Raw genomic sequence first — 18,590 nt, forward strand, 5'->3', positions numbered from 1 at the left:
GCTGGGCTATGTCAATGTCAGGGGGGAGTTCACACTAAGGGAGTTTTGGCGTGAAGAATATGGAGCTCGATCAATTATTCGTATCTCGGGCCTTTTGAGAGTCCACATAATATTATCTGGCTCCAGGTTGATAACCACACATGGAACTTTAGGCCCCAGCACCGACCCCTGGGGCACTCCACTAGTCACCAACCGCCAATCCGAATAGCACCCATTGACCTCCACTCTCTGCCTCCTATTTGACAACCAATCCTCTATCCACGCTAACACCCTACCCCCAACTCCATGTCCCCTAACCTTCTGCAATAACCTCTTGAGGTTGTGAATGCTATTTACCATTTATATAGATGATCTGGAGGAGGGAACCGAGTGTATGGTGTCGAAATTTGCTGATGACATCAAGATTGGTGGAACGGCAAATTGCGCGGAGGGTGTGGAGAGTCTGCAGAAGGCTCTAGATAGGCTGGGCGAATGGGCCAGGAACTGGCAAATGGAATTTAATGTTGGCAAGTGCGAGGTGGTCCACTTTGGTAGGAATAATGGTAGGAAGGATTATTACTTACTTGGCGAAAAACTGCAGCAGGCGACGGTGCAGAGGGACCTCAGGGTCCTTGTGCATGAGTCGCAAAAACCCAGCTTGCAGGTGGTCAGGAAGGCAAATGGGATGCTGGCCTTCATAGTGAGGGGGATTGAATATAAAAGTAGGGAGGTCTTGCTGCAGCTGTATAGGGCATTGGTGAGGCCGCAGCTGGAGTACTGTATGCAGTTTTGGGCGCCGTACTTACGCACAGATATTTTGGCCTTGGAGGGAGTGCAGAGGAGGTTTACTAGGCTGATGCCGGAGTTGAGGGGGTTGAGCTATGAGGAGAGGCTGAATAAACTAGGCTTGTACTCGTTAGAGTTTAGAAGAATGAGGGGAGATCTCATTGAGACATATAAGATGATGAATGGGATGGATAGGATAGAGGTGGAGAGACTCTTCCTGCTCAGAAAGGACAGTAGGACTAGGGGGCACAGCCTCAAGATAAAGGGGGGGCGGTTTAGAACGGAGTTGAGGAAGAACTTCTTCACTCAAAGGGTGGTGAATCTCTGGAATTCTCTGTCCGTTGAAGCGGTGGAGGCTACCTCGCTAAATATTTTTAAGACGCTGGTTGATGGGTTTTTGATAAGCGAGGGGATTAAGGGTTATGGGGAGAGGGCGGGAATGTGGAACTGAGCCACGACAGATCAGCCATGATCTCATTGAATGGCGGGGCAGGCTCGAAGGGCTAGATGGCCTACTCCTGCTCCTATTTCTTATGTTCTAACTTTAGGTAAGGCAGGGAGTTAGAGCCATCTTCCAGTTTTCTCCCCATCAATTGAAGTGTTTGTAGTTTAAAACAAACAGCTGTTCCCCCTTAGCTGATTTCTTAGAAGACAGGCTATTGACAATCCAAGGTGAACTTATGACCCTTTTCTAAAAAAAAACTGGCCAAATAGTGTCATTCCATTTTTTAAAATAGCAGTTCATTGATACGGTTTACCATACTCAGCAACATTTAGATATATCCTGGTTTTAAAAATTAGCGAATAATTTCTAAGCACTCACTTTCAATTAAAATTCTGTTGGGGATAGCTAGTACAATGCCTCAAAATACCAGTCTGTTGACTTTTCTGCGTTGAGTTTGTGGTGTATACTAATTACTTTTTCTGCAATTATAACATGTTGACCTTTGGTTAATGTGATATCTCAGAAGGGCCCTTAAGTCTACACCAATATTTGCAGAGTCAGCTGAAAGCTTGCCTACATGTACAGGTGTGAAATTTAAGTTGTGAAAACTAATAGCCTAGCACTAAAGTAGCTGCTTTTGTCTGAAATGAGGAGTCATAGAGCTCCATGCCAGTCCAAACAGTGGACTATGATGCTTCTCTGCATCAATTTACTCACAGTCTGAGAAAAAGTCTCCCTATTCTTGATTCAAGAAGAGACTGGAAAACAGTTATAAAGGGGGCTACACTTAATATATTTAAAAAAAACTTCAATATTGGGAAACAAGAGGTGTCAACAACAGGTTGGTGGGTCAATATTGTAAATTTTGCTTACCACATGCCTTTGAGAAGAATAAAATCCTTACATGCTATTCATATCAGGATGACTGCAAAAAAAAAATTAAGGAACCATTTTTGTACCATGAAAACTTGGTTGATTTAAAAACATCACAAATTTCAATAGGTATAGTAGGGTTCTGGACCAGTAGTCTTTATTGCAGATCATTACAACTGTATCTGCTTATACAATGTAAACAGTAATATATCTGTATTCTTTCACAGTTTCTTTTAACCATCATTGTATATTCTAAAAACGTCTGTTTACAGTATTTATGCACTTTAATACCATGTAGCTGTTAACCACATTCCAGGCCAATTAAAAGATAAAAAACAGTAATAATCTGTTCCTGTGATTAGATTGCAGGTACACCTTTTGAAACACTAATTGTTGAATATCACAGTAACAGTCTTGAAGTCAAAGCTCACCTGAAGAAAATACCAAGTCACATTTCCTTCTCACCCCAGTGAGTAGGCAATACTGTTATGCTGTTAACATAATGCCACCACCCAGGAAAATATATTTGGATTTTGCGCAGTTGCAGCATTCACTGTTGAAATGAAAAAGTTGTCCATAATGCTTTTGTGGTCTCTGGAGTAAATTTCAACCTACCCAATAATTTAATTCTCTCAACAACACAAATTTCTGATGTCTAATGGCGATGTCATGCAGGCTATGCAGCAATTACACTGAAGAATTTTCAGACAGGAAAGCAGGAAGTATTGAGCATAGATCATCCTTCACTCTTTAATCATTTTATAGACAGTGAAGAAAGATTTGGTTTACAGTAGAAACCAAATATAAAAAGTAACTTATTAAAATCTATGGAATTATTTTTCAGAGAAATTAGTTCTGGAGACCAGGGTTCCAAGGAGACCAAGAAAGCATTAATTATGCCATTTAAAAACCTGGTTACACCTCATTCAACAAGGCATATAGTTTACAAGGTTTTTACAACAAGACAAAGCATAAAAGTGGAAGTTCATGTCAATTCTAATGATTTTGAAGGACTGCAAGAGCACTTCAACTTCCATATTTCCAATGTGGATGATCTAAGTTGCTGTCAATTTCAGTCAAAGATGGGAACATGAGAAGTTCTGCCTTTACTACAATTGCAAAGTTTGGACCATAATATTGCTTACCTGAGTTATTGTTTTTAGTTTGTAAATGCCATGATTCCCATCTGATTAATACTTTATATTCACAGGCTATATGTTAGCTTGGGGTGTATTTAACTTGAGGTGTATTTAACTTGAGTTAACTGGACTGTGAAATTGAACTGAATGAAGCTGCACTCTGATAAACTGCTAAAGACATCACATGGAGATACTGAAATCAAATGTCTACCTTCTGGCACAAGACAGCATTCATGTGAAAAGACAAAGGTTTAAAATTAAATAAGTATTGGTCCCAAAATAGCCTGAGAAGCTCCACTCTAATAAGAACATAAGAAATAGGAGCAGCAGTAGGCCATCTAGCCCTTCGAGCCTGCCCCGCCATTCAATAAGATCATGGCTGATCTGTCGCTGCTCAGTTCCACTTTCCCGCCCTCTCCCCATAACCCTTAATCCCCTCTCTTATCAAAAACCCATCAACCCGCGTCTTAAAAATATTTAGCGAGGCAGCCTCCACCACTTCAACGGGCAGAGAATTCCAGAGATTCACCACCCTTTGAGTGAAGAAGTTCCTCCTCAACTCCGTTCTAAACTGCCCCCCTTTTATCTTGAGGCTGTGCCCCCTAGTCCTACTGTCTTTTTTGAGTGGGAAGAGTCTCTCCACCTCTATCCTATCCATCCCATTCATCATCTTATCCGTCTCAATGAGATCTCCCCTCATTCTTCTAAACTCTAACGAGTACAAGCCCAGTTTATTCAGCCTCTCCTCATAGCTCAACCCCCTCAACTCCGGTATCAGCCTAGTAAACCTCCTCTGCACTCCGTCCAAGGCCAAAATATCTTTGCGCAGGTGCGGCGCCCAAAACTGCACACAGTACTCCAGCTGCGGCCTCATCAATGCCCTATACAGCTGCAGCAAGACCTCCCTACTTTTATATTCAATCCCCCTCGCTATGAAGGCCAGCATCCCATTCGCCTTCCTGACCACCTGCTGCACCTGCAGGCTGGGTTTTTGCGACTCATGCACAAGGACCCCGAGGTCCCTCTGCACTGTCGCCTGCTGCAGTTTTTCGCCCCGTAAGTAATAGTCCTTCCTACCATTCTTCCTACCAAAGTGGACCACCTCACACTTGCCAACATTAAATTCCATTTGCCATTTCCTGGCCCATTCGCCCAGCCTATCTAGATCCTTCTGTAGAAAATAATATTTTGAGGTATTGTATGATGTTGAATAGACTAGACTATCTGATACCTTGTGTGGACAGTCAAAAGTGAGTTTGTTTCTACATGATTGCCCTGTTCCAGACAGGTAAATATAGTGGGACAAATCAATAATGAGCAATTTGGTGATTAAAAATTAAAACAGACACTTAATTTAGCTACCAATCTAACCCACCATAGGGACAGATTAGGGTGGTTTTTAAATAGAGGTGTTCCTTTAGGTAGATTTCCATTCCTGAGTCCTTAACCTGTTTTATACAATTAAGTTAAAATTGATTTTTTTGAGATAATTAAGTTTAAGATTTACCAGACATTTCAAGTATGTGATCTACTTTTCATTTTCCCCCTCTGCACCTCCACAAAAGAACTTGTCCTCATGCAGCACATGGATTACAACCTTAGCTGTTTTACTATTTACCCTACTTTCTGAATTCCCTGCAGAGACAGTTGTTTTTGTTTTGAATGATCAGAGCTCCATTTGTCATGTTGCAATTCCCCACAGCAATGAAGAAAGATCTAACAATTGTCTAAATTTCAAAGGAAGCAGGATAAAGCAGGACCATTTTCTCCACCACGGTTCACACTGTTCACTATAATTCCCAGTTGAAATTTGTCCACAGTTCTTAAAATAACATTCTGTCAACAGAACAGCTTGCTGAATTTATTTAGGAACAGAAGCAGACATTTTTATTCATTCTCGGGATGTGGACACTGCTGGCAAGGCCAGCGTTTATTGCCAATCTCTAATTGTTCTCAAGTTTGTTTGTTAATTCATTGATCGTTATAAATACTTAAGATTGAGGCTATTGGCAGCTTCCATAGTATTTCCTTTTTAAATCTGAGATTTAATAATGGTTATTTCCTGATACTTTTGGAAAATTACAATTGAAATGTTAAAAGATTATTGGACATACTTGACTACTCTGCATGACAGAAGCTGTTTCAGCTTTGTAATATGGTGCACTCATTTCACATCACTATGTTTTATAGAGGTTTTCTCAAGTCTAGACAAATGAATAGACCTCCCAGGTTGAAGAGTGAAAGAGGTCTCAGACATAATGCTGTTTCTTCTGTGGTCCTGCTTTGCTGGCCAGATCCTTTGCTTTCTCTTTTGCTGCCAGGGCTGTTTCTTTAGCTGTCTCCCTCAATGTCTTCGTAGGTGTTTCGCCTGGGGAATGGGGAAGAAGATACCTTCTAGTTAGCTGGAGCATCTCTTCAACCATACCACCATTCTACAGCAAAATTTACTGATCAAATATTATAAAATGCCAAGTCAGTTTAAAAAGCTGGTATAATACCCAGCAATTTGGTTTCTTAATGTTGAAGTAAATGTTTTATCCTCAATTCCTCCTAAAAATGTTAAGCAGTCAGATTATATTTATAACTAACATTTTGGAAAGGAGTCCCAGGGGGCCTTGGCCTCACAAAGATATAAATGTGATCTTAAGTAGGTAGGCTAAACTGCTGTTAAAGGAAAATCACTATACAAGCAACAGTGTGATAAAATAAATTAACTATTTTAAGTCAAGCAAATCAACTTAAGCACTTTCTTTATTTTCTGTGCTTACACAATAGACACATTGTGCTGACTGAATTACAGGAGTCTGATCTACATTCATTTGCTGTGAAATTAAGCAGCTCTCGTGCTGACCTCCTGCAATACTCGAACAAGTTCACAGAATAGCACCTCATCTTTCAATTAGGCACTTCACATCCTTCCAACATGGAGTTCAATAATTCCAGAGTCTGACTTCAGCACATTTTGTTTCCTTTTTCATTGCAGATTTTGAATTTAATTCTCCTTTTTCTCTTGGTTTTGCTGTTGGTCAGCAGTTAGTCAACCATCTGCCATTTATTCCTCCGTTAAAAAGTCTGACAACAGCAGGTTTTAGTCCAACTGATTTATTTGATAGTAAACTCACAAGCTTTTGGGGTTTGTCCCTTCGTCAAGTGAATGGAGAGTTCTGGCCTCAGACACAGCATATAAAGCACTGACAGTTTACAGATTACTGATTAGAATGCCCCGAAATTAGGACAAACCCCGAAAGCTTGTGAGTTTAATATTTAAAAAATCGGTTGGACTTAAACGTGCTATTGTCAGACTTTTTACTGTGTTTACCCCAGTCCAACACCGGCACATCCACATCATTTATTCCTCCTCCAGCCACATCTTTCTGCTTCTTTATTATCTCTTACTTTTTGCCTTGCGCCACCAACTCTTTCACCACTTAATATCTCATGTCTTCCAACCCAGCATGGGCCTTTTCTCTTGTTTTCCTCCCCATCTACCCCCACCCCCACCTTTACTTGCATAAAACTTGTTACATTTCTTAACTTTTTTCCCCCATTCTGATAGATCAATGGTCTGAAATGCTCACTCTGTTTCTCTCTTCACAGCTGCTAACTGACTGGCTGAGCATTTGTAGCAAATGCTGCAAGCTTTCGGAACAGGCTGTCCCTTCATCAGGTGACTGGGAGTTCTGAGTCTGAGAGACTTTGCTGTCGCACCTCTTTCACACTCTTCAACCACCTCATACACCAGCTCTACAGCAAACGCCACATCCTGGAAACCAAGATGGAATTCATATTCTCAACTTGTGCCCAGGATGCAGACAAGACATAAGAACTACATCGACGTGTACACCAAAAACAGGAAATTTAAACTCAGCATCATCACCAGCAGCAACAAAGCCTCCTCTGGTATGACAGTAGAAAACAGTACCACTGCAGGGAAGTCCATTGTCAATTTGTCAGACTACACACTTCAACCAGATGAAGTCAAAGTTCTCAGCCAAGGGTTCAATTTACAGACCCCATCAGTTTTGCAGCAGACAGAGGAATTCATCAGGCGAGTTCTTCCACAAACGCCAAGAGACCAACAGCAAACAATGAGAGTCAGTGAACCAGAACAGCTGCCAGAGATCCGCAGTGCAGCGACCGAAAAGGAAGGAGTCCAACTGGACTCCTCTGGAAGGCCGCTACCTTCGACTTGACGTGTATGCCCAAGCTATCAGGAGGTGCGTCAACACTAGATTCATCAGCCACATCACAACCCCAAACATCACCCAAGCACGCAATGCAATGCCATCCGTGCTCTCAAGACTAACCACAACATTGTCATCAAACCAGCAAAGGAGGGGCCATTGTCATACTAAACAGAACGGATTACTGCAAAGAAGTGTACGACAGCTGAACAACAAGGAACACTACAGACAGTTACCTGCAGATCTGACCAAAGAACACACTTGTCAACTCAACACTCTGATCAAGGCCTTTGATCCAGACCTTCAGAGCACCCTCCGTGCTCTCATCCCACGTACTCCCTGCATTGGAGATCTCCACTGCCTCCCAAAGATACACAAGGCAAACACAGCTGGCCGTCCCATCGTATCAGGCAATGGGAGCCTGTGCAAGAACTTATCTGGCTCTATTGAGGGCATCCTGAAACCCACTGTACAAAGAATCCCCAGTTTTTGTCATAACACTACGGACTTCCTATAGAAACTCAGCACACATGGAGCAGTTGAACCAGGAGCACTTCTCGTCGCAACGTATGTCTCAACTCTCTACACGAACATCCCCCACGACAATGGCATTGCTGCAACTGCCTCAGTACTCAATGCCAACAACTACCAGTTTCCAGATGCAATTTTACAACGCATCCGCTTCATCCTGGACCACAATGTCTTCACCTTTTAACAACCAGTTCTTTATCCAGACACACGGAACAGCCATGGGGACCAAATTTGCACCTCAATATGCCAACATCTTCATGCACAGGTTTGAACGAGACTTCTTCACCGCACAGGACCTTCAACCAATGCTATACACTAGATACATAAATGACACTTTCTTCCTTTTTGGATTCATGGCGAAGTCACTGAAACAACTGAGGACATCAAGTTCCAACCCATCATCAGACTTACCATCGACTACTCTTTGGAATTGGTTACATTCTTGGACACATGCATCTCCATTTAAGGACGGTCACCTCGGCACTTCACGGTACCTCAAGCCCACAGATAACCTCAGTGCTCCACCTCTCCAGCTTCCATCCTAAACATGTTAAAGAAGCAATCCCTTACGGAGGGCTTATCCGTATTCACAGGATCTGCTCAGATGAGGAGGATTGCAACAGACACCTTCAGGTGCTGTAAGATGCCCTCATAAGAACAGGATATGGCGCTCGACTCATTGATCGACAGTTCCAACGTGCCACAGCCAAAAACTGCATCGACCTCCTCAGAAGACGAAGACAAACACAGGATATGGTGGACAGAGTACCCTTCATTGTCCAGTACTTCCCAGAGCGGAGAAGCTACATCTTTGCCGGAGTCTTCAACATCTCATTGAAGACGAACATCTTGCCAAGGCCATCCCTACACCCCTACTTGCCTTCAAACAACCGCACAACCTCAAACAGACCATTGTTCGCAGCAAACTACCCAGCCTTGAGGAGAACAATGACCACGACACCACACAACCCTACCACCAGCAACCTCTAAGATGTGCTGGATCATCAACACTGATGCCATCATCTCACATGAGAATACCATCCACCAGTTACACGGTACATACTCTTGCAACTCGGCCGTTGTCTACCTGATACGCTACAGGACAGGATATCCCGAGGCTTGGTACACTGGGGAGACCATGCAGATGTTACGACAACAGATGAATGAACACCGCTCGTCAATCACCAGGCAAGACCGTTCTCTTCCTGTTAAGGAACACTTCAGCGGTCATGGGCGTTCGGCCTCTGATCTTTAGGTAAGCGTTCTCCAAGGCGACCTTCATAACACATGACAGTGCAGAGTTGCTGAGCAGAAACTGACAGCCAAGTTTCTCACATGAGAATGGCCTCAACCAGGATCTTTGGGTTCATTTCACACTATCTGTAACCCCCACAACTTGCCTGGACTTGCAAAATCTCACTAACTGTCCTGTCTAGAAACAATACACATCTCTCTAACTTGTGCTTAAAGCTCTCATTGTCAGTACCTTTAAGAATTGATTAGCTGTAAAGACTCGCATTCCAATCATTATGCACGTAAATTGAGTTTGTGTCTTTGTGCCCTGTGTGTGATCAGAACTCCCAGCCACCTGACGAAGGGACAGCCTGTTCTGAAAGTTTGTGGCATTTGCTATAAATAAACTTGTTGGATGTTAAGCTGGTGTTGTGGGATTTCTTTGTTTTACCCCAATCCAACGCTGGCATCTCCACATCATGGCTGAGCATTACCAGCATTGTTTTTATTATTGACACTGCAGACTGTGCTTTATTTCCTCACCATCAACGATCCATCATTTCCCTTCACAACAAAATTCTGAAGATACCTAAAAGGGAGCAGTTCTCAATGAAAGAGAACGAGTGGTCCCTTCAAAAAAGTCTTAAAGTGGATAAGTATATTTCTAATTTGTGTTTTACCATAACCATTGAAATGTGATATCCTGAATAAACAATACTTAAGTTCCATCTCATCTACAAGAGGCAAGGAAAGGGCATTGTAATTTGTCAAAAAAGGTTAAAATAACTGACGAAACTACCGTTCGACTTCCATTCAGTCCAACTAGATATTTACATAGATATTGCATGACTCAAGATTATATCTGATTGTTTCTAGCTTTAGTTTCTTATGTAACTTAATTAAAAGCTGTGGATTCTGAGAAGTCACCTATTTGAACAGCACTGTTTCCATTGGTATAATTAGGTATTTTTAAACCAGCATTATACTGGTTCTGCTCAGTTTATGATCATAATGAAATAAAGATATGCATCCTGGTTATTCACATACCTTGCATTCCAGCTAGAACGTACTCAAAACCTTTCATGGTCTTGTTTATGCTACTCTTAAAGCTGGCAAGGCCACATTCCTGAAGAAGGCAAATGAACATGAACAATGACATTTTTTAGGGAACACAGTACAGTAAGTACTTAATTCAATCATTTTTTTTGGTGGATGCTTTGTACCCAAAGAAAGAAATTTTTGTTTAAAGGAATTTTTGGAAATTAACACCAGCATCAAGGACTTCCAAGACAGAGATAAAGTAAAATAGTCAAAATTACCCACAAATTCAGCAGGATACTAAGTGGGAATAAAATTAAGATGAAGTGTTTTCTTTACATAGAAGCCTTACAAACAGCAGATAGTGCAAAAAATAAAATCTGCATTTATCGTACTCACATGTTTTACTATAGTTCAAACATGGACAAAAGAGCCGATCTCAAGAGGCCCTAAATATCAAGAAGCTCTAGCAAACTGAAATCAACAGGAGGAAAACTCTCCACTTATTGTAGCCATACCTCAAATAAAGGAAGATGGTTGTGATTGTTGGAGGACAAATATCTTAGTCCCAGCACATCACTGCAGGTGTTCCTCAAGATCATACCCGAGGCATAAGCTTCTATTTGCTTCTTCGATGATCTCCCTTCTATCAGAAGGTCATAAGTGGGGAAGTTGCACTGGGAAGTGCACCAGATTCAGCACCATTTATGACTCAAGTACTGAAGCAGTCTGAGCCCTTATGTGGCAAAACCTGAACGACACTCTGTCTTGGGCAGAATAAGTAGCAAGTAACATTCATGCCACACAAATGTTGGGAAAGTCATCTCTTCAAGAACTTTGTTTCTTTTAAAACTTGAAAGGACATAACAAAAAATTCCAAGTGTCCAAATAATGTAAACAAAGGTAGTCACTGTGGACTTGGAGCAAGCATGACTTTTTTAACATATTACCTGACCAAGCATGGCATTTGATTGGGGAAAGCTGTTTGCTAGTTTTCACTGTAATTATTTTAATTGATGGAAAAAAGAGAAAAGTTTAAAAGGAAAAGGCTAGTAATTTACCAGAAGTCACAACAGAGACAAACTTTAAGTTTTGAACTCATTTATTTTAGTTGGGACTTGAACTGACAAAGTGAAAAGCTGCTCAGCTCACATCCTCCTTGCATTTTCTGAAATAGAGTGGCTAACAGCATTCAGCTGGGAATCCTCATCTCAAGGTAACTTGTCTGTTTGGAAACCCAAGTGGCTGAGACAAGAGTTGATGTAGCCATATTGTCCTCCACACCAAAGCTCCATTGGCAAGAGCCTCCAAACATCAGCTGTGACCAGCAATCTACCTTCACACAAGGGAGCTCCAGACCGACAACCAAAGCCCTTCATGGCAGAAACCTATGTGGGTTTGGGTGGTGTGTACTTGTGTTGGGGAATTTTAAAAGAGATTGTTAGATATACTTCCAGATTACAACTGTGTGTTAACCAGTCTTAGAATTTGTTTTTAAATGTTTTGTTTCTATAATAAAATCAATCATTTTGAATTTATTGAAAGAAGCCTGTTTAAAGTTTTTTTAAATTCTTGGTCTAATAGTACCAAAGATAAATAATTAGTCATTTTGATGAGTAAATTAAACTTCTAATCTAATGGTGTGACCTGTCAAGTAATGGAGCAACATCAGCTGTGCACTTCTCTCGTCCTGGATATAACAAGTACCAGGCAAAGACCAATTCCCACAAGAGAGAATCCAACATCTTCGCTTAACAGTGGCACTACCATTCATGAATCCCCCACCATCAACATCATGGAAGTTATCACTCACCTGAAACCAAACTGGACTAGCCGTATAAATACTGCAGCTACAAGAACAGGACAGACTCTAGGAATTCTGTCACAAGTAAACAATTACATGAGGGGTCACCACAGGAAGTGATATTCTTGTGTTCAAAACAAGTTATTACATTCTGACTTCTGACTCCCCAATGCTTGTCCACTGTCTAGAAGGCACAAGTCAGACATGTGGTGGGACACTCTTTACTTGCCTGGATAAGTACAGCTCCAACAACACAAAAGCTCAACGTCATCCAAATCAAAGTAACCTATTTGATTGACATCCCATCACCACCTCCAACATCAACACAGTGGCAACACAGAGGAGGACGTGAATAATTTGCCGGGTGTTAGCGATGGAAAGGTGGTAGGACTGGAGGGTCTTAATGACATTACTGTTACTAGAAAGGCGGTGCTCGACAGACTGGAGGGGCTGATTGTGGACAAGTCCCCAGGACCGGATGGAATGCATCCGACGGTTCTGAAAGAAATGGCGGAGGTGATAGTGGATGCCTTGGTGGTTATTTTCCAAACGTCGCTGGATTCCGGGGAAGTGCCGGATGATTGGAAAACGGCTAATGTTACGCCGTTGTTTAAGAAGGGTGCCAGGCAAAAGGCGGGGAATTATAGGCCGGTTAGTTTAACGTCTGTGGTAGGTAAAATGTTAGAATCTGTCATTAAGGAGGAAATTGCGAGGCATCTTGAAGGGAATTGCTTGATAGAGCAGACGCAGCAGCTGGAGTACTGTGTGCATTTTTGGGCGCCGCACCTGCGCAAAGATATTTTGGCCTTGGACGGAGTGCGGAGGAGGTTTACTAGGCTGATACCGGAGTTGAGGGGGTTGAGCTATGAGGAGAGGCTGAATAAACTGGGCTTGTACTTGTTAGAGTTTAGAAGAATGAGGGGAGATCTCATTGAGACGTATAAGATGATGAATGGGATGGATAGGATAGAGGTGGAAAGACTCTTCCCACTCAAAAAAGACAGTAGGACTAGGGGGCACAGCCTCAAGATAAAAGAGGGGCGGTTTAGAACGGAGTTGAGGAGGAACTTCTTCACTCAAAGGGTGGTGAATCTCTGGAATTCTCTGCCCGTTGAAATGGTGGAGGCTGCCTCGCTAAATATTTTTAAGACGCGGGTTGATGGGTTTTTGATAGGAGAGGGGATTAAGGGTTATGGGGAGAGGGCGGGAAAGTGGAACTGAGCAGCGACAGATCAGCCATGATCTTATTGAATGGCGGGGCAGGCTCGAAGGGCTGGATGGCCTACTCCTGCTCCTATTTCTTATGTTCTTATATAAGGCTCCTTCGACAGTATCTTCCAAACCTACGACATCTACCGTCTAGAAGGACAAGGGCAACAGATGCATGGGAACAGCACCTGCAAATTCCATTCCAAACCATTCATCATCCTGATATGGAACTACATTGCCATTCCTTCACTGTTGCTCGGTCAAAATTCTGGAATACCCTCCCAAGCAATACCATAGATGTTCCTACAACACGTTGATTGCAGCAGTTCAACGCAGCAGCTTACAATCACCTCGCACAGGAAGTCAGGGATGGACAATAAAAGAAAACGCTGGGCTAGCCGTTGATGTCTATGTCCTGGAAAGGAATTAAAAAACCCTACAATAGATCAATTTGATGTGCAAAGACAGTATGCAAGTGAATCCGCATTGTACATGTGATTCTTGAGCAAAGGACAAAACCATAGTACGGCTGCAGCTTCATTCCTTTTTTAAATCACAACGAACTAAGCAGAGTCAATCATTTGTGGGAATTAAATGAAAACGGAAACTTCTACACCAACCTGAATGGCTAATGAGAAGCCGTATAAGTTTGAAGAAATCCAGGCCTCGCGTTTGATTTGAGTCCAGGTTTTATTTTCAGGGTGTATTCGATATACACACCACTCTCGTACTACCTGATACAAGATCAAACACACAAATATTGTTGCGAAGTTGGGTAGGTTAATTGTAGATTGGTGTTTGTAAAATTGTAAAATGCTAGGGAGAAAACATTGCATGGTCCCTTTAAAAGGTGATGCTTTTTCTCCAAAAAAAAATGCAAGTATACAGCCCCAAGCTGAAACATGTGTATCCAAAGGCCAAGCAGCAGTTTTTAGCCAATGAATTTGGATCAGACACTTAGATACCAAGAACCTATTAAATTTAATTTTGATGGTTTTGACAATGTAGGACCAATCCTATTGTGGGAAATACTGATATGTCATCATTGGTTTTAAAAGGGTGCAGTGGAACAAAAAGAGAGAGAGAATTGCTGGCTCTCGCAGCTTCATTTATGTCTTAGAGAAAGCACCACCTAGACAGCAAAAGGTACCAAAGAAGAAGTTCCAGACAGAAGAGAAGGCCCAGAATATTCTGGAATATTCAGACTGTAACTTAGAGAGTGATGAAATTCTATTTTTGTTAATGAGTGGAAATGGTATTTATTGGAACAACATACCGTTAGAATCTTGTTTTATTCAAGAATAGTTGATAGTTAGAAGGGATTTATTTGGTTAATGGTTTACTTAATTTGTCCAATGTTCGTTAGATAAATAATTATTATGTGTTGATTTTAGAGTGTGTGTCAGGGTATTATTTTGTATTTAACCACTGGGAATTGCTGAAGAATAGGTCACACCACTTCACACTTTTTTTTTTACAGATTATAAAGCCAGGTACTCTTCTCTGGGCGTCAGTTCTCCGGGGTGGGAGTGGGGAAATCAACCTCCACTTTATAAGAACTAGGGCCTGAGGAACTTTAAAACACTTCCATAATCTCTCATCTGGATAAATACTTTTCACCACTTTCCACTTGCCTTGAGCAATAGACACCAATAAATGAAAATCAAATTGTACCACATTTGAAAATATTATGTTACAAATTTTGGTAAAACAATCGGACAAATTACCCAAAAATCTGTCTTTTAACGAGCAGACTTGATGGGCTAAATTAACTTTATACAATTCATTCCTAAATTTTCTTGACGTAATATATGGAATTACATAGACAGTAAACATGGAAACAAAACAACTTGTCCTGCGCAGTATTGGCTTTTCTCCAAATCCTAAGTGCTTGCCCTGTTCTCACATGCCCTATATTAACCTTTCATTCAATGACCTATCCAATCACTTAATTGTTGACATGGGCCCAAAATCCAGAAGTGCATTCCATATCTTCGCAAACCAGTGTGTAAAAAAAAAAAATTTACTAGTCTCTATCCAAAATCTTTTCCATTATTTTATAGATGTCCCCTTGAGCAATACCCTACAATCACTGAAAACAGACTGTTTCTAACAATGCTGTCTCATGTTATCATTGGAACACAAAAATAGGAGAAACAGAATCCTGGTGCCTGCTCCACTATCCACAATCGCTGATCTGATATCCTTGCATTATACTAGTTGTGACAGGTTATATTTGAAATGCTTCATTCTAAGTGGCAAATAAGTCAGAGAATATATCTGAAAAGGAAATTAAAGCATTTGAAACGAAGCATGGAAATGGGATTAGAGCTCCAGTTGCAGAGCTAGCACTAACAGTTATTTTGTTAAAACTTAACCTAAAAATATTAAATAATCATATGCTATGGCACATATAGGAAAAGGTGCCTCAAGTGTAGATGAGCATTCAAGGATTCCATGTCCACATTTGCCTATAGCAAGCTCCAGACTCTGCAAGGAGACAACATGTGAAGATTAGACATTTTCCCCAATAGAGAATTCTTATGCCTCCTACCATTCAATGATACAACCACACTAGAAGATTTATAAAATATCCAGATTCCAATGAGGAACATTTGCTGAGGCACTAAATCTATGTAGGAAAATCTTTTACTTTAAAACAATTCAAATGCCAAGACATACCATAAGTCGTGAGTGATTAATATTCCATGTAAACGTAGTTAAAGTTTTGCGCTTCAAATCTACTACTGAATCTTCTAGAACGAAGGCTGAGTGAGCAACGTTAGTTGGAAACAATCTCTCTGCCCACCGAGGAACAATGCCTGTCTTAGTAAGTAATCGTCGGGAAATCACCTTGTCAGGAGTTACCTCACGGTGGATAACATCCTCTGTAAGAACATGTTTGCTGAGGAAGAAAAAACATTGAAATGGTGTGATATGGAAGAAACTGTAGCTTTCATTCAAAAATTGCTTCTATCTTACATTAATCCAAACAACCACATTACAAGAGTATAACTTTATTCCACCCAGGCAAGAAAATCAGTTAAAATATTTTGTTTTAGATCAAAAGCACTGGCTAGCATTCCTTCCTCATAGGACAGCATAAAAATAACTAAATTAACTGGTCATTCATTTCATTAATTGTGGAGCATTGAGAGAGCAGAATAACTGTTGTTTTTTTCCACATGACAATCACTGTACTTCAAAGATGATCAACTCTCAAGTGCTTGAGACATTTCAGTATTTACTCCAAGTGTTACATGTGGAATGTCTGCTTTACAGGGGGTTTTTTACATTTCATGCACAGGATAATAAAGCTCTCCACACCCTGTCCAAAAAATGTCTAACTACAAGCCTAGAAACTGCATTGGATGTGTCTCACATGTGAAGAAAGTGAGCAGGTTTCTTGATTTTTGCGTGTTTCATTTGTACTTTACACTTTTGGCTAGCAACATGAAGAGAAAGCAAAATGAGCAAGTCTCTCCCCATCAGTATACAGCCTCTCCACTGACAAGTTCTCAGCAGTGACTGCATTTAGCAACACAAAAGCTCTACCCCTAATGGCCCCAAGATAATGCTCTAGAGGAACTTGGAGGAAAGTCAGCACCCAGGCATGCAGGTCAAGTGGCATGTGGACATACCCTAACCTCATGAATAAAACTCCCAGTTATGGATATATAGCACCGCATCCTGCCCGGTGGATCCTCAGGAAAGGTAAGGACTAAGGGAATACACACTGACAAAAGTACCTGGAGTGGAGAATAAAGGCAGGCTAATGCCCAAATATGTAATCTTTTTGGAAATTCTTGCAATGAAGCCATTGCAATTGCATTTCTTTAGATACAAATGGGGAAGTCAAGAAAGGGGAGGGGCTGACATTTGGCCACCTCTAAGCCTCCATAGAATTTGCCCTGGTTTCTGCTCTAGCTAGGATATTCCAGTTTCTCTGAACACAGGCTTACCACTCAGGCACAAACCACTGTCTCATGAGACAGATGGCTGCTGGAGAGGGACCTGAACCAATGTGAATTTTTCCATTTGCAACACGGGTCATCCCATTGTTTGGAGATGTTGTCGATTTGTGCCAAATTAGTTTGGTGTAGTTGCTACAAGTACAAAAGAAACTATCAAAAAATTCATTTCAATTAAGACCACCACAACCAGTGGAGTCATTTGATCCAATTGTATGTTGAAGATCCAAACCTCATATTTCAAAGATGAAGAAAGCATGTGTCAACCAACTTCCTAACCCAGTCCCTGATGTTCCTCACAATTCAAATGAACATATAAACCACTGAAAATGAATTGCTACTCACCTGTATGGGTTTGGATAGCGCTGCCAGAACGCAGCAAATACTTGGTCCCATGAACTCTTCAGATCATTCAGACCCAGGAAATACTTAACCATTGTTCCGAGAGGATAGGAATGAACCAACAAAAATGGAACTTATGCCTCGGTCGAGTGGGCTGAGGTTATTTGTCCTTGTTGATGATCATCTAGATTGTTTTAAAACAGTTAACTGTAAAGCTATTGTTGTAATCAGATTAATTGCAATACTATATAAATTAGACCATGTTCTTTTAATTCTAATTTCAATGTTGCTATTTTATACCTGGTGGCTAATATTCTTCTGCTAGTCAATTTTTCCATCCAGAGCTTTAAATGTCCCACTATTTTCCCCTTCTGACCCACAAAATCATTCGGATGGTGCAGATGGGGGCCATTTGGCCCATCACGTCTGCACCAAGCATCATGACTTACTGCCATTCTCCTTTACCCGTGCACATGATTACTTGACTAGAATATCGGGATATGGGCTATGCATGAGCAATTGGGATCAGCTGGGAGAGCATCATGGTTGGCATGAATCGGTTGGGCCAAAGAGCCTGTTTCCGTGCTGTATTGCTCTATGACTCAGAACAATCCAATGACTCCCCTGAATGTTTCGATTAAACCTACCTCCACCACCCTTCCAGGCAGACCACTTCCCACTGCCAGCCCAGCCTCTCCATGGCCATCTCTCTAGTCCAGAGGAGGATCAGACGCCTATTCACCAGCCAATCTTCTGCCTCCTACAGTTAACATCCTCTCTCACTATTGTGGCTCCCTCCCTCCCCGCGGTGTCCGTTCAGCTTCAAGGTCGCAGCCGGCTCTCTCTCCCCAACCCACCTCCCGGAGGGTTGGCGCAGCTCCTCGCCTCTCCCCGGGTCCAGCCCGCTTCCTTAGACCAGGTTGGCCCCGCTCTCACCTGTCTCATATTCCGGCGCCGGTTGCGGGTCGGAGCCGGAGCCGGAGCCGCCGCCGCCGATCAGCATCAACAGCAACAGCGCCCACACCGCACCGCCATCTTGCTGCCAGCTGCCGGGTA

At 41.8% G+C, this 18,590-nt stretch overlaps 1 protein-coding gene across 2 annotated transcripts; it reads right to left on the reverse strand.

Annotated features, from left to right (window-relative positions):
- Positions 1 to 3,735: 3,735 nt before the first annotated feature.
- On the reverse strand, positions 3,736 to 18,523 carry prelid1a (PRELI domain containing 1a). 2 transcript variants are annotated; one of them, XM_080201704.1, is made up of 6 exons: positions 18,471 to 18,523; positions 17,538 to 17,718; positions 15,904 to 16,126; positions 13,842 to 13,955; positions 10,218 to 10,296; positions 3,736 to 5,590 (listed from the first exon to the last, which is right to left on the reverse strand). In XM_080201704.1, the coding sequence occupies exons 2-6, from the start codon at positions 17,627 to 17,629 to the stop codon at positions 5,472 to 5,474; spliced, it is 627 nt and encodes a 208-aa protein (XP_080057830.1). In that variant the 5' UTR covers positions 17,630 to 17,718; positions 18,471 to 18,523; the 3' UTR covers positions 3,736 to 5,471. The 2 variants fall into 2 exon arrangements, with proteins under 2 accessions (XP_080057830.1, XP_080057831.1); XM_080201705.1 differs by lacking the exon at positions 13,842 to 13,955.
- Between the last annotated feature and the right edge of the window lie 67 nt (positions 18,524 to 18,590).

The sequence above is a fragment of the Carcharhinus amblyrhynchos genome, chromosome 13 (assembly GCF_965287045.1).
Source record: "Carcharhinus amblyrhynchos chromosome 13, sCarAmb.v2.hapA, whole genome shotgun sequence".
Classification (NCBI taxonomy): domain Eukaryota; kingdom Metazoa; phylum Chordata; class Chondrichthyes; order Carcharhiniformes; family Carcharhinidae; genus Carcharhinus; species Carcharhinus amblyrhynchos.

Coding starts and splice junctions, on each gene's coding strand:
- prelid1a (XM_080201704.1), bottom strand. CDS start 17,629: ATGGTTAAGTATTTCCTGGGTCTGAATGATCTGAAGAGTTCATGGGAC. Junction 16,127..17,537: donor CGCTATCCAAACCCATACAG/GTGAGTAGCAAT, acceptor TTTCTTCCTCAG/CAAACATGTTCTTACAGAGG. Junction 10,297..13,841: donor GCTTCTCATTAGCCATTCAG/GTTGGTGTAGAA, acceptor TGCCTTCTTCAG/GAATGTGGCCTTGCCAGCTT.